The sequence below is a fragment of the Lepisma saccharinum genome, chromosome 19, assembly GCF_977018435.1.
Source record: "Lepisma saccharinum chromosome 19, izLepSacc3.1, whole genome shotgun sequence".
Lineage (NCBI taxonomy): Eukaryota > Metazoa > Arthropoda > Insecta > Zygentoma > Lepismatidae > Lepisma > Lepisma saccharinum.
The window spans coordinates 39,420,331-39,437,468 of NC_139247.1; the positions used below are offsets into that span (position 1 = coordinate 39,420,331).

General features: G+C 39.1%; 1 protein-coding gene across 1 annotated transcript in view; it reads right to left on the reverse strand.

Moving 5' to 3' along the window:
- The window catches only part of LOC146003112 (homeobox protein XENK-2-like), a 55,734-nt gene extending 39,783 nt beyond the window's left edge, over nucleotides 1-15,951 (reverse strand). Inside the window, exon 1 of the mRNA XM_083141289.1 lies at nucleotides 15,711-15,951. Coding sequence (XP_082997415.1) covers nucleotides 15,711-15,906 — 196 coding nt within the window. The 5' untranslated portion in view covers nucleotides 15,907-15,951. The remainder of the gene's footprint in view (nucleotides 1-15,710) is intronic.
- Between the last annotated feature and the right edge of the window lie 1,187 nt (nucleotides 15,952-17,138).

A 17,138-nucleotide genomic window follows, 5' to 3' on the forward strand; every position in this document is an offset into this window, starting at 1 on the left:
CCCTCTTGCACTTTAATATACAGAGAAATATATGGATATTGTAGTTACCTAAGATAAAATTTCCACGGCATATTTGGTAATTTTTGTTTGTTTCGTTAGTATCGTCAGTACCGGTAGAGGAAAAGGTCTAAATATGCCCCCCTTTTTATGTTGTCATTTTCGGAGGGGAAAAAATAATATATATCAAGCACCTGCCTTTAAAATGCATATCTATGAAATATATACTTAAATGTAATAGCATGCTAAAGTATAGAAGGTCTCCATTTTTTTTTTAAAAAAAAAAGCAATTTCCAAAAAATTATAAAATGATGTATTTCAAAATTGTGGTCTAAATATGGGCTACTAGTGGCAATATCACAAAAAGCAATTAAAATTTTAATAAACAGTCATTTATCGCTAAAACATTATAAAAATCATATTTATGAATAATCTGTTGTTTTGAAAATCACGCGGAATGGGAAAAATCGAAATTAAGAAAAACTTCCAAATATTTGTTGAAAATGTGATCTCAACATTAGACCTCATGTCATAGCCCATATTTAGACCATCACGCTATTTTTCTTCTTCAAATTATTTTCGCTCTCTGTGGTACATATTTAACAAACAAATCATGGCATTATAAAAGCTCACATTTGTTTTATGTACCGCTAATATCATAACCTATACAAAGCAGATGAGAATTCGGAAAACGCTGAGTTAAAACATACCTGCAAAAAGTTTTCGGAGGTCGCAATTCTACAACATCATCCATGGCCGATACTAACCACCACAATATCTTGCGAATTGGCGCCGCAACCTTTGTCCTTGACAGATAACCAGTTCCAATAGCCTCTGCCAGGCTGCAGCACCCGAGAGCGCTGATAACTCCAAAACCCATATTTAAACCTTCGCCCATATTTGGACCTTCTCCTCTAGTATTTCCCATTAACACATTATGGCTGTTAACGAGTTTATTATTTTTTATGTAGTTGAAAATCTATGTTATTAGCAGTGTGCAAATTAACGGGAGGGTGATGCCGGTATCTCCATCCCCGCACAAATAAATATAATTATCTATATCCCTGCCAGGGATGTTTATATCCCTCACCCCTCAATGAAAAGGGAATTGAAAGCGTGTAGTATACCATTTCTTAACAAACACAATTGAAAAATCGTTCGTGTCTATTAATTAGGGGTGTGCGGGATCCCGAAAAGTCGGCACCGGGATCGGGGTGAAAAAAGAAATTACCGTCCCGATCCTGACTTCGGGAAATGGCTTCCCGACTTTTCGGGATCCCGAGCAGTCGGGAAATGCAGAATGGTCATTTTAAAAAGTCGTTAATCCTCGATGATTTCTGCTGCATTGGAAGTGTCTGAAACTTATTGGAAAGTGTTAGTTTTTATTCCAGAAATGCAAAAATAATCACTTCAGGTGAAAACGACATCTAGAATTCGAGATTTCCAGAGCTCCAGGAAATTTCGAACATTTTCCGTCCGGAAAAAGGAAAATTTCCCGACAAAGTCGAGAAATTGCGAATTTTTCCCGTTCCGATCCCTTCCCGACCACACCCCTACCATTAATTGTCCATACATGAAAAATTTCCCTCCTGAAAAGTATGCAGCCTTTTGGATTAAAATACACCATTCTGGAACTGACCAACCTCACCGAACCCACATAAGCTGTTTTCAACTTAAGTTTTCATCAAATAGCGCATATATTTTACATTAAATAATATGTTCACAAGAAACTTGTAGGTTAGACGAGTGATAGCCTATAACTTGGCAATATAAATTTGGTCAAAAACTCATAGGGGATAAGGTGGTAATATGAAACATGGTTGTAATATGAAATTCGCTGTAATTTTCTACTCACTGCTGGGATCTAATGTTGGCAGTTGGCAACACTTGCAAAATACTCACCATTTCTTACTAGAGCGCGTTGGACGCAGTTGAGTTAGCGACGTCGTCATAGGCAAGAGCGGCAGGTTTTCGAAACAATTGTTGTAAGGTAAGAATTGTGCATGTTTTTGATGCATTATTAGTTTTATTAGCAAAACAAAATAGCGTGTTCTCGAAAGTCCTCAGATTAGACTTCTGTACTAACGTATAGTATTGAATGGGAAGCGGTAGATGTAGGTAAAGTTTTTTGACGGTGCTTGGAAAATGTCTGCTGGTGGCAATATGGAACACTTTGAATTTGTAAGAAATACCTGTTCCATATTACAACCCCGGTTTCCATTGTTTCAGGTTCACGATGCCACGAACACAACTTGATCCTAAGAAGAAAAACATCAGGCAACAATGGAATCCTGAAGATATGATGAATGCTTTTATTTTGAACAGCCCTCAATTTTGACAAGGTTTTCTTATAAATTGTATATTTCCGAAATGAGTGCACAGTTTAGAATATACGTTTGGTAATACCAATATCAAGGAGTATAGTTACCTCTGTAATACTAGAAAATAATTAGAGTCAGCAACTTGTCTAATGACAGTGGATAACAAAAAAGTGTTACATATTCCCACCTTCCCCCATACTATTGCAATTGCCTGTTTGACCGCAAGTCCCTTCGTAGGTAAACGCGGCAACAGAGGGTCACTGACCTCCTCCTGAGCCCCATTCGCAAGAAGTTTTGTAATAATCCGCTGAGAGTCACTACTCGCAATCTTGCTCCCACTTATTCTAACAAACAGAACAAGAGATGGCACTGCTAAATTTCAACAGCTGTCAAGCCAGACTGCACCGGAACCATTGCCCTGAAGCGATGGATTCCGAGAAAATCTTCACCTGCGAAGCCTCAGTGCTTCGGCATTGAAAGCTGACCGCGAAGGTGTGACTTTTACTAGCGGTTACGAAAAAATAGAATGATGGACATCCATGTAAAGAATATATTCTGGAAAATACCTGACTACTCATTCCTAACAGATAAGAGGTTACTCAAGAAACAACGTTATATAAAACCATTACTTTTTCAAGGAACACTTCAGCAATTTATCACAGATGTGCGTAGCAACGAGATAAATCGTTTATTATGTGGATTTATTTATCTTGAGTTTAATTTGCATTTTCGACATATATACCACCTCAATAGATATAAAAGACGTTACTGAGTGAATTCAATATTCGCAGCAATTTCTCTGGAAGGCAGTCTTACACCCTTTTCGTAAAACTGCATGGCGACGAACTAAAAAAAATGTTTGTTATTACAAAACTTCTTGGGAATGGCGACTCCCAGTGGGAGGTCCGTGCATCGGTTTTCCTGCCTTAGATGAAGATCTGCTTATATATCTTTATCTGTGGTTCTACGTTACTTGGAACCGGAAGCAATAGTTTACTTTACACTGGTTACATGCACAAATTTGTATACCAAACGATCATACCCCCCGAAATGAAATCACAAGTACGCCACTGAGTGGGCACTACCCCCCCTTCCAAAACAAGAAGTTCGCACAGTGGTTAGTAGATTTGAGAACATAAGGAATGGGTCTACTTTAGCTCTTGTCTATTCTTACGGCGGGTGGCCTAAATACTGATAGATTTCTTACAGATTTAGGATTTTTTGTGCGAGCCATAGGCTGTACGCACTACATAGTTTTGATTTTTCTACACTATTTTGTTACATTTAGTTTTCTTTTAAGCTGTCTCTTACTTTGTCCCCTATATACACATTCTTCCCCTTCCTCGACAGTTCTTCTGCCAGTCTTTCTTCCTTCCTCCTCGCCCCACTTCTCTTTTCCTGCACTCTCACCAAAAAACGCATACATTTTGCTTTACAAACACTTACACTATAAAGATGGCTCGTCTGGAGCATGATCACTCATTTCGCTGCCTTCTCTAATAGCTTTCCCCCGCCGTTCTCTTACTTCTCCCAGGAATTTCCTCACTTGTTGCCCCGCTTCCTTTATCTTTATTCTGTCGTCTACCACTTCTATCACCTCCCTCCCTGTTAAGTCTTTCATCTATTTGTCCCTTAGGTCACGTGTGAAAGGGCAGTTCAGTAGGATATGCTCGTCCGTCTCCTCCCCATCGCACAAAGGACATATCGTTTCCCCTGCTTCATTTCTCTTTCTTAGTTGTTTCCATAGGGAAGTTGGGAGCGGGGAATACGCAGCAGACCAACCAGACAACAGCGGTGGCGCCGAGAGATGCGACGTGGCGGGAGGAAGTACTGCGCGCGCTGGTCCTACAGGCTGCTGTGCTTCTCACAGCACTGGATTGGTCGCTTCCCCGCTCCCCACTTCCCCTGCCAGCACGTAGAACGTCCGCCATAAGAGTAGACAAGAGTAATAAGTGATTATGTGATCAGGTAGGCTGAGTGGGCGAATTCTGGAGAAAGAGTGGGGATAGCCAAATCGCACAAAAAAGTTTAGAAATTATCCAACCAATAGAAATTAAGTACATAAATTCCCATTTGTTTATTTTATTTTGCCTGGTGTTTGAACCCGGCTATAAATGCCCGAGCGATTCACAGCAGGTTCTAGCATGGTCATCGGAATAACTTAAATGTAGTTTCCAAACTAAAGTGTAAAATGCACATCAGGCCAGGGCCTAATGTTTTCGAATTTTCAGTTGATCCAGACAATAAGTTTTAATGAAAAATATTCCAAGCCAGGGGTGTCGAGAGGGGTGGGGTCCAACGGGTTCGTCGACCCCCCTAGAAATATAATATAATTTACTTCATGTTACAAAAAGCAGAAATCTTGTTATTATTATTAGTAACATAAATCAAGTTCATTATGTTAGCATCAGTGCCGGCGCTAGTCATTTTACCGCCCTGGGCGGTAGGGGGGCAGATGCCGCTCTCTTTCGAACCCCCCTTTCCGTCATTACGCAGCAACGGGAAATTGAAAATCAATATATTCCTAAGTGAAACATCAAACTATAAAGTAAATAATGAGACTTGTTACACCATTTCGATACTATTAAGCACAAAAGGATATCTCGCTCGACAACAGACAAACTTCAAAAAATGCGACACTAATTTTATATTATTATTATATTTTATGAAAACTCTCTCTCTCTCTCTCTCTCTCTCTCTCTCTCTCTGTCTCTTAAATGTAACAAGCATTAGGAAAGAAATGTAGGCTTGACTTCATGTGTTTACCGTTGTAGGTCTGTGATATATGATTGGATTTTTAAAAGAATTACATGTACGATTCCTAGATCTCCGCGTGAGTAATCTGAGGTCTGAATTCTTTCCTGCGTTGCCCCCAAATAAAGCGGCTCTGGTATTCACTCAGCCTCAATTAATGGGAACCTGGGGACAACCCTCCGAGGTAAAGGTGGCCGGAGAGTGGTGCTGATCACATCACCTCCAAAATGGCCGAGATCTAGAATGTGTGTGGCCCTACCCCCCACATCCCCTAAATGTGCCTTCATGACATGGCGCTATATGCACAGGAAACTTTAGCTTTGCATGTAATATTCCTTTTCGTATAACGCTATCTTGCATAAAATGGGTGCAAGCGTCTTTCAGACATGATTGAACAAAGATAATCTTTATTTTTATTAGCCTCAATTTCCAAAAACCTTACCCCGGTTACCGACAAAGTTAATAAATTCGAAGTTCTACTCACATTAGGTGCAAAATCATGACCCATTATCAGTTTAAGGTCTCCTTTGGTGTAATTGTTTTATTACAGCCGAAAATACTTTTAGTTCATTTTTTCAGTAGCCTTCATGTGTTATCAGTCCGGGAGTTTTCTACACTTTTGAACCAAAATATCAGATGCCATGTCTTTATGCTTATTAATATTATAAAAGAAATTGAGAATTCACTGTGATGTTTAAGCTGCTCAAATATTTCTCTTACAGCTAAAATAATCGTCTAGGACCTGATAATAGAAATCAAATTTGTACCGTTTTTGTGGATCTTCAACAGTTTCATCATACTGAAACTGCTTCTTCTTTCGATTTCGGCCCTGAGCAGTGTTGCCAATCGATGGCAATTCCTTCTCATCAACCGGGGCTCACAGGTCGCCGCCCCCCGACGCCTCCACGAGTGGAGGCCCTGCCAGGCTGCCAAGTGGCGTCTAAGAAACTGAAATTTTTCATCGCTCCTGCTTTTTTCAAAGCGCTGATATGTTTGCAAGAAATCATCTAACAGCATCTAACACATCGTAGATTAATACTTTGAAGACATTTGCTCATTACATTACGTGGAGTAAAACGTCATACCAGATAACTTGCGAGCAAAGGAATGTAGAGCCACACAACAGGTTCGCAATACACTGAGCCTCATGTGCGACCATTTGGACAGTTTTATTGTCGTCACTTATTTGAAGGAGCGCATCATAGACCTCCCCCACTTGATATCTCAACAAAGTTAAGGCATCAAATCTGCTTTCCCACCTTGTGGCACTCAGTGGTTCTAAAGTAAGACTACTTATATGTTCCTTCAAAACGGTGGGTTGGCATAATTAACTCCCAAGTTATACGTAATATTATAACTTTCAAGTTTTCAATGGGCTTATTTATTTCATCTCTTCAAATTTTGCCGCGCTGAAAATTTGCCGCTCTGGGCGGTGGCACGGTTCGACCCCCATCAAATATAATAACCAAAGCATGAAGTGCATTAGATCGAAAAATATAGTGTAAAATACAGGAATACAGGAACATATATTCATATTCTAACATGTAATCCAAAGAATAAATCATTCATCAGTTTTCAAAATTCCAAATAAGAAAATCTTATGTGCACACAGAACCCAAAACGTGTCAATTGACACATATAATAACACGTTAACGTGCATAAACTGCAAATGATGCACCTTTTAGTGTGTCAAAATACACATAGGAATGTATTAAAGGGTATTTTTATGAGATGAAGTTCCGTGTGATGCACTAAAATGCATCAATTTGGAAGATCATACAAGATCATTTCGAAGATAACGAAATAACACATGGAGCTGTGTCAATTGATGCATTAAAAGTGAAAGTTCGTTATCTTCGAAATGATCTTGTCTGATCTTCCAAATTGATGCATTTTAGTGCATCACACGGAACTTCATCCCATAAAAATACCCTTTAATACATTCCTATGTGTATTTTGACACACTAAAAGGTGCATCATTTGCAGTTTATGCACGTTAACCTGTTATTGAAATCAAAATATATGTGTCAATTGACACGTTTTGGGTTCTGTGCGTGAGAGGTCACACAACATAAACTTGAACGAGGTGTGTAAAGTTCGTAACAAAATACAATTGCTCTAAAAATCAGTACACTAACTGTATGAAATATTTAAAAGAAATGGAAAACAGTTGTACTGGATATTCACTTATCTGGTGGATTGAGCACCAAAGTGTTTCCATTTACATAATAATAATAATAATAATATTGGTTTAGTTTTATTAGTTTTTATTGTACAATAACAATTATAACCGTGGTAATATTTATTATAATATCCCGTGGCTAAACAGCCTTTGATGGCCAGGGCCTAACTATAGGCCTCACTCCCACATGGCTCAGCACAGGTGGGCTGGTTGATATTATTTCTGCTATCCAAGTATTATCAATGGCCTCATCTCCCCCCTTGAAAAATTTCTGGCTACGCCCACGTTCCTAACAATAATATTTTTATTTTCACGCGCAAAATCACAACAGACAGACTCCGTGCCAGAAACACTAACTTTCAAAGGTTTTACTTGATAAAGGTGGATAAAAGAAATGCATTTGCGCACCATGTTAAAGGTCCTCGCCGATGGCGGCGAGGTAATCGTTGCCTTGTAATCAAGGCGTCCCGGATTCGAATAGTGCTTCGAATCCCTGTTTCCCGATTTTGCGCGGACTTCAAAAAACAACTCAAGAAGCACAGCCAGTGCTGAAACGGTGTCGTGGGAGAAGCGCACGTGGGAGGAGCGCACAGTGTGATCTGCGCACAGAGAGAAAAAGATCGTGGGTGAAGCGCACATTCAAATGTTCTTCTTTCTTTCCTTGCAGGTGAATGCGCAATGTAAGTTATTATAACAATATAACAATAAGTTATTAAGACTGAAAATGTTATCTACTGGAGATGTGTAAAGGAAATCCGGCTGAAGTGTAAGGGATTATTAAACAACGACGTTTTGGAAAGAAAACCTCATCAGTGTGTTCCGAATGTTGCAGAGTTGGAAGTCGTAAAAACCATGTCTGTGTGCAGGAAAAGAGCAAGGGAGGAACGTCGTCTACAAACAAGAATTTGGGAAATTGACGAATAGAGGTTATGAACTAGTTACTGAAATTCCAAAATATAATAACGTAAAAACCTCTTTGTGTGAAATACGTAGGAAAACACTGGGAACAACCCAAAATCCGATTGGTATTTCCGGAACCTCCTTGGATGAAAATGTGTCGAGACTTTCCGACGGGACGAGCTTCCTTATGCTTGATCTGACAGTGGACAACGAAAAGAAATATCTGGTGTTTGTAAGAAACATTGGCAAGAAATTATTAACATCTTGTGATTCTTTCTACCTTGACGGAACATACTGTGCGCAATCCCACTAACACCTGAGATCCTATGCGCTAGTCCCACGAAATCTTGATGTGCGCTGATCTCACGTGCGCTCCTCCCACGTAATCGCTGAAACAATGTTCTTGTCTTTGTGAAACAGATCGTACAGTTGTGTTGCAAAATGTCCAATGAGTTAAGAAAATGACTTCTGTAGTAGCCTAAGGTTTTTCCATGTGTTCCGGCATGATGTTGTCTCACTAAATGTTTCTACAAGCTGTGATGCCGTAGTGAATGTAGATTCTCGAAGACGTTGTAGTTTCCTACGTGACCTTTTCCCTTTCACCTATATGCTGTTGCGTCATTGGACGAAGCAGGGGACGTGATTGGACACTTGCGGGGTTCCGCAACGCGTCACGGCAGGCGCTCGAAGCAGCCAATCACACGAGAATGTTTTGCCCACGCTCTTATGCTATTGGAGGCCAGTAATAACGCTGGCCGTAGTGTGGATTGAAAACAATGTACTAACAGGTTGGCGTAGTGAAGTGCAAAACCTTGAATACAAGAAGAGGATAACACTTAGGCAAAATCAATATTATTACGTGTATTACATATTATGATGCATATTTATGCACGTTTATATGTGACTGGATTCAACATATTTGTGTCATTTGACACGATTTGGGTTCTGTACCAGTACAAACAAAGAGTTGAAGTCAACTAGTTATATTTACATTACCTAAGTGTGTTAGTGGTTAGAAAAGTTCTCGTTACAATACAATATAGTTAGTGGTTTATATAACACTGCTTCCCCATCTGTAGGCAAGAAATGGAGAACTTTTAAATATTGTCACGAAGTGAAAAATGAAGTTATTTTTTCATATTTCATTTTAGTCCTTCACTACTATTATTTCGAGTATATTTCGAGGGGGGTTGTACCTCCACCTCGCACGGCACACCCTTAGCCAAAGTAGAGTCCACCTGAAATTGTCTGGTAATGGCATTGCGAGCAGCATTCTCTGAAGACAAAAATTCATGTTTGCCATTCACAGGAGCAAGAGCCAACAGCTCGATCACCACTTTTTCAATCTTTTACATTTTCTTCATAGAATTTTCAAAGATGCTGAGTGAGATTTACTCTGAGAAAAATGTCACTACACAGAAATACTTTTCTTTTCCTTTGAAGTTGATCAGTGGTGCAGTCATGTTGAGTTTTTGGACTTTTAAGCACTGCTTTAATATAGCTGTTTTCACCCCGATCGTTTGAGATATATATTTTACGACATGAAATCAAGTAAAATGAGCACACTTGTCACTTTGTTGCACCTTTTCGTGAGATTAGCACATTTACCCTCTTTGATGCTTTAGCACTTTTTCCTACTTTTTCTTTCATGTTTTATTAAAACATTGGACAGAAAAATAAATGATTTTCACTCTTCTTGAGCAGCTACATAAAATCATGTAGTCTCATTTTGTAGAGCAGAATGAGAGCTATAGAATGGTACAATATAATCATTGCAGCCCCAATAGTTCCCAAGATAATGTAGCAAAACCCACGAGGGAGAACACAAACTTCAACAAAATCACAGTTCTCTATGCGGTCCGCGCGCATTGCATTCAGAAGGCGCAGAAAAAGTGAGCATAGTTCTCTACGCGGTCCGCGCGCATTGCAGTCAGAAGGCGCAGAAAAAGTGAGCATAGTTCTCTATGCGGTCCGCGCGCATTGCATTCAGAAGGTGCAGAAAAAGTGAGCATCGAATAAAGGCATTTTAGCAGCACCTTTATTCTGTATCTTTTTGAAAGCATTTTCAGAACTTTTCTTCTCTTTCCTGACCGTAATTTTGCACCTTCAAATCCCTTCTCTAATTAAAACTATCATATCCACGCCTGCCCCAAACACGCATCGTGTCCAGGGACTGGACAAATGATTAATTACGGAATCAGTATCCGAAACAAGCCACTAGGGAGGTACACACAGAAAACTAAATACATCATATCGATTGATGCACCAGAATGCATCGATTGATGTACTAGTACTAAAGTGTGTTTTGTAGCTCACATTTGATGAATTTTGATGCATTTTTGTATGTCGTGAAAGCAACACCAAAGTGCATCATTTGATTCAAGTGAGGATTTTTTGCAGTCGAGATGCACTTCAATGCATTAGTCAATGTTTCTTGATGCACCTTCCTGCATCTTTTTGGACGATGCACTTAAACGTTTGGTCTGAGCCAATGACTTTATGTAGCTCAGACGAAACGTTTAACTGCATCATCAAAAAAGATGCATTCTGATGCATCAAAACGCATCAGCTGATGCATTGAAGTGCATCTCGACTGAAAGAAATCCTCACTTGAATCAAAAGATGCACTTTGGCGTTTCTTTCACGACATACAAAAATGCACCCAAATGCATCAAATGTGAATCTGATTCTCTGAAGAAGCCATAAAACACACTTTAGTGCATCAATCGATGCATTCTGGTGCATCAATCGATCAATCGATATGATGCATTTAGTTCTCTGAGTATAGGGGCTGGCTGAAGCCTAGTGTGTTATGCATAGAGGGAGTCATTCAAGACCATTTTTATTTAACGACATCAAAATCAGAATATGCGACAGAGAATAAAAAGGATAGGTTAAGTACATTCTCAATATTGTCAGTTGAAAAAGAAATTGCAAAAATTGTCCATTTTGATAGTATTGATGATTTTACTTCATTGAAAGCAAGGTAAGTTAAATTCTAATTATTTCTTTTTTGTAAGATATCAGTCAGGTTTTTGTAAATATTTTGTAAATCTTACTTAGAACTTAGAACTCTCTTTATGAGGATATTATTTTTTCAAGCAGAGCTCATAATTTTAAATTAGAAATTTTTCTATTGAAAACATACTGCACACTTTATTATTTACTTAATAATTATTCTTAACCTTTTTTCTTTTTTATTTGTAAACTTATATTCTTGCAGCACACTGCTGGAAGTTCATGTTTGCAAAAGTAACGTTTCTAAATATGTTCCTCAGACACTAGGACGTAGCTGAAATGTTCTTAAATATTCTAAACTCTTTTTAATCAGAAATGTAAACTACGAATCTTTAAATACAATGTATATTTTCTTTTAGTGGGTTTTTTTCTTTGTTTCATTTCAAAATTTGTAAGATGTAAAGATCACAAACCATGGTGTAATAAGAAGATATTGAAGGTTGCACACAAAATTTCGGTGGTTGGAAATACGAAAGGGGGGCAAACCACAATCCTGCCAAAACATATAGCTACGGGTCTGCTCCGAAATATAGGTGTATATAATAGTTTAAAACAGTGGTTAAAAGTCCAAAAACTCAACATGAAAGAACCAGTTTGCTTTAATTAACAGAAGGCGTTTGGTTAAGATTTTCGGTAACCATAATTGGTTACTAAATTTGATCATTTTTACCAAAGTATTTGGTGACTATTTTTATTTTATCAAACATGACATTTTTATTGTAACGTTGTCTCTTCGGAATGCTGATTATAAGGGGAGTACTTTGAACTACATCATATTATTACATTTACAACAAATATATCGTGTATGTAAAAAAACTTAGAGACAAAACTAGGTTAATTTGAATTCTTAAACTATAATTAGTTTATCTTGAAATTTTGAACAATGTTTCCTACTTTGATATACAGGAAATACTGTTACATATTACATAACGTATTAAATGTTAATCAATTTGATGTTTCAGATAACTTTTTCAAATCTTTAACAACAAATTTAAAAATCGGAAATACAGATGTAAAGTAAAGGGATTATGTGAAATGAAAACTAAAGTTGGTATACGCTGTAAGTTCCACAATAATTCAAACACCGTTTTACACGTTAAACTGTGAAATGTGCCATGCTTTATAATGTGGTAAACGTGAAAGGTGGCTGGTAGCCCTCTAAGTAGTTCAAAGGGCGTGTAAAGAGGTCACTAGTGTACACGTTCTTACGGGCTGATGTGCGGAACGATGCGATTTCCCAACACTTTCGCTTTTGGTACTTACAACGTTTACCACTTTTAGTCTTCAACTAATGATGCGACCAGCTATACATGCAAAAAAAAAAATACATTTTCCCTGAAGGCCAGGATTCCTTGATTCGTTCTAACATTTGGTTTTCCTTGATATATTCAAAATACGTACATCGGTCAATGATAATTGAAGATCAAAAATAACACATTCAATTACATGAAGTGATGGATTTAATGCATAAATTAAATTTGATGTATTTTGTTTTCTATGAGTAGAGCAACAGAGATCCTTAGGTGCTGATAATATTACGCACTTGCAAGGACGTATTTAGGGGGGCTAAGGGGGTCCGAACCTCCCCCCAAAAGACATGAGGTTAAATAAATATATAATGAAAATAGACATGATTAGCATTTGTCGTATAACCGAGGATTATATATTTCCACAAAACTCATTGAAAAGCATAAGGATGTTGGGATCATACGACTTTGAATGACAGTACCAAAGAAGATTTCGGTACAGTAATACTTATAATAATATTCATAAAATAATGAGAAACTTTACTTTTCGTCAACTGGGTCTAACGTTATTTTTTGTTATTCAATAAATATTCAACTCTTTATCTTCTTGACATTGACTTCCTTGCTAGAACAGTTGTTTTTACAAGCATTTTGGCAAACTTAACTACACGTAAGCTAGATAATGCATACATGCTGTTATATCCGTTATCTTTACCTATTCATGTTTAACGATACAATATTACATGTTATGAATGGAACTATAATTTATATTAACGCAATAATTTAAACATTTATATTATTATTATTCTTTTCATGATATCTAATATTATTTTATTATTATTTATTATTGCTGAGACACTTAGCATGCTCGCCCGAAATATTTTTCTAGATAGCCCCATGCACAAAAACTATGGAAAGTTTGCAACACTGAGGGTAAACGGCTGTGGATTAAGCACTTATGGGTATCAGTAAAAGTTAATAAAAGAAAACGGATTTGATATAATCTAAAAAACACGTTTGTTTAAGTTTTGGAATTGTTGACTAAATTTGTTGATAACTATAAACGTTATCAGCAAAAGTGGACGATTACTAAAATATTTTTTGTTTCTGATGTACAATCATTTGTTTCAGGCATACACTCGGAGAACTAAATGCATCATATCGATTGATGCACCAGAATGCATCGATTGATGCACTAAAGTGTGTTTTGTAGCTTATTCAAAGAATCAGATTCACATTTGATGCATTTTGGTGTATTTTTGTGTGTCGTGAAAGAAACACCAAGTATCATTTGATTCAAGTGAGGATTTATTTCATTCGAGATGCACTTTAATGCATCAGCTGATGCGTTTTGATGAACCTTGAAAGCGTCTTGATCCACCAGAATGCATCTTTTTTGATGATGCACTTAAACATTTCGTCTGAGCTACATAAAGTCACTAGCTCAGACCAAACGTTTAAGTGCATCATCCAAAAAGATGCCGGAAAGTGCATCAAGGAACATCAACTGATGCATTAAAGTGCATCTCGAATGAAAAAAATCCTGACTTGAATAAAATGATGCACTTTGGTGTTTCTTTCACGACATACAAAAATGCACCCAAATGCATCAAATGTGAATCTGATTCTTTGAAGAAGCTACAAATCACACTTTAGTGCATCAATCGATGCATTCTGGTGCATCAATCGATATGATGCATTTAGTTTTCTGTGTGTATTTAAACAAGCCGACCTTCGTGGCGGAGTGGTTTTCACAGTGCGCTAAGGGGCCGGGGGTTTCGGGTTCGAATCCCGGCGTGGGTATTCTTTGTAAGCGTCCCTCCATCAGTTTCATCATATTTCCACTCATCCTCATCGTGGCGATCGATTAGCTAGAAGTGGCAGGAAAAGCAACGCTAAATAACAAAAACAAACCTAGTTAAACAAATATCTGGTGAAGAAAAACTAGTTTTGGGTTTTTTTTCGAAACAAACTTTGTTTCTCAGTGTGGGAAATCTCACGAATGGTTCATTGATTAAATACGTTACTTGACATCACTTTTCTGACACTTTTGGCTAATCCCGTGAGGATGAGCATATACTTAGCGGGTGCAAGGAGGGGCACTTGCCCCCCCAAAATTTTCAGGCAACCAAATTTAAAAATTTAGGATACTTTTGTTAACCTCCTGGAACCTGAGGAGCAGAGTATCTAAGAGTATATTTTATGATTGCGTAAATGTAAGCTATTTAGCAAAAATTGTCCTGGACATTTTATGCAATGGAAAGCTTGACGATCCTGCCTCCCCAAATTCCAAGTTTGATTCTGCCCCCCGAAAGTTCAGTCCCAAGTTTGATTCTGACCCGAAAGTTCAGTCCCATGTTTGATTCGGCCGAAGAAACTTAAGTCACAAGTTTGAATCAGCCGAAGAAAGTTCAGTCCCAGGTTTGATTCTGCCTCCAAAAGTTAAGTCACAAGTCTTATTCTGCCCCCGAAAGTTAACTCACAAGTTTTATTCTGCCCCCGAAAGTTAAGTCCCAGGTTTGATTCTGCCCCCGGAAGTTAAATCCTAAGACTGGTTCTGCCCCCGAAAGTGAAGCCTCAAGTTTGATTCTGCCATGAAAGTTAAGTCTCAAGTTTGATTCAGCCGAAGAAAGTTCAGTCCCAGGTTTGATTCTGCCTCCAAAAGTTAAGTCACAAGTTTGATTTAGCCGAAGAAAGTTAAGTCCCAAGTTCTGACCCCGGAAGTTAAATCCCAAGACTGATTCTGTTCCCCGAAATTGAAGTCTTAAGTTTGATTGTGCCCTGAAAGTTAAGTTCCAAGTTTGATTCTGCCATGAAATTTAAGTCTGAAGTTTGATTCTGCCCCGAAAGTTAAATCCCAAGATTGATTCTGCCCCCGAAAGTGAAGTCTCAGGTTTGAGTCTGCCATGAAAGTTAAGTCTCAAGTTTGATTCTGTCCCAAGTTTGATTCTCCCTCCGAAAGTTATGTCCCAAGTTTGATTCCGCACCCGAAAGTTAAGCCAAAGTTTGATTCTGCCTCGAAAGTTAAGCCCCAAGTTTGATTCTGCCCCTCCAAAGTCCCAAGTCGATTTTGCCCCCCCAAGTCCCAAGTTAATTCTGCGTCCCTAAACTTAGGTCCCATGAGGATGAGTGCTGTTATGATGAAATTGATGAAGGGACACTAGCAAGGAACACCCATGCCGAGGCCGGGATTCGAACCCGGGGCCCCTCCTGAATGAAATTTTAATTCGAAAACTGACCTTTTTATTGTAAACTGAGAAAGAAAATTTAAAAATATGGTGAAAGAGTTACCTTGTTTCATTGACGTTTTCTGCGTCATATCCAAGGCTTCGTCCTGACCGAGCCCTCTGGCCCCACCGGGACTCGAACCGTGCGCCACAATCTGTAGCCCCCTTCCGGGCAAGGCGGCCCCTTCTTTGGTAAGAATGTCCGAAATCGAAAAGGGTGTCACGGATCCTATGGCCAGCGAAGTGGGAACCATTTCCATGGCCTTCCTTCGACTCCGCACCACACACACGCACCACGTACCGGTCCTGGGTTCGCCTCTCAAGGTCAAGCAAGGTCACGTGAAGAAATTCCCAGGTGAAGAGGAGATTTTGGAAACCGAAAACCCGACACTCCTGCCGCAACGTCGGAGATTGTCGACACTTGGGAGTCACTTCCCGAGCGAGAGGGGAAACTCATCCGGGATACCAAGAAGGGGGCGGTGCCCTAGTCCGTGACGTCATCGGTCTTCGGGACACGCCCTCCGCACTCAACGCCTGGTACGAGTTGGAAGATTGGCCAATAAAGCTCGCCTTCGGAGCAGTGTTGCTAACCGCACGAAACCAACACTAAACATAGCAAGATTTTTTTTTCAGATTTCGCTTGGGACGGCATCGAGATAATTGCCAATTTTTTGTTACTTCACGTCGCTTTCTACCTATTCGGGCAATCGCAACGATGAGTTGGGTGTTTTAGTCCTTGCACAGTAAGGTAATTCGGGGCTGGACCTACAGTTTAAAGTGGGATCCGTATCACTATGTGCCTCCTCCGGGCTACCAAACCCGAGACCCCTTGGTTACAAGGAATCACAACGATGAGAATGAATCACAAAGCGCCTATGAGTTTTTCAGTTTTAGATTGATTGATTGATTGATTTTGAAGTTTTGAATGCGTCAGCCCGTCACATCATATGGGGTCCACCCCCTTACCATAACTAAAATATAACTACATTTATGGCAGTGACCCTCTGTTGTCGCGTTTACCTAACAGGGAACTCGCGGTCAAACAACCAGTTAGGCCTACTGCTTGGGCAAGAAGCAGCAACACTTAAATCCCGCTTCCCCGAAGCAGCCAGCAGGGAAACATGATTTTTTTTTCAAAATAACCGTTCTGTGCTGTGAATGGACACCGGTTCCTACGACGGCCGGACTATAACATAACATAGCTCTAATGTCGGAGGATTGAAATATTCTTGCTTGGGTTAAAAGATGATGCTGTAAAAGGGCACTCAGTACATATTATAAGGACAACACACACAGCCTCACAGAGGATCACACTGGCCGTAGGTCAAGACGCCAGAGCTTCGTTAGTCTGCAACAATTGAGTCTACGATGCAACGTGGAAGTGAGGTTGAAAATTGAGTGTCTTCACCCCTTTACACAGTTTTGTTTTCAATTCACTTTTATGTAAATATATGCAAATTGGGACTGAACCTACACACAGAAAACTAAATGC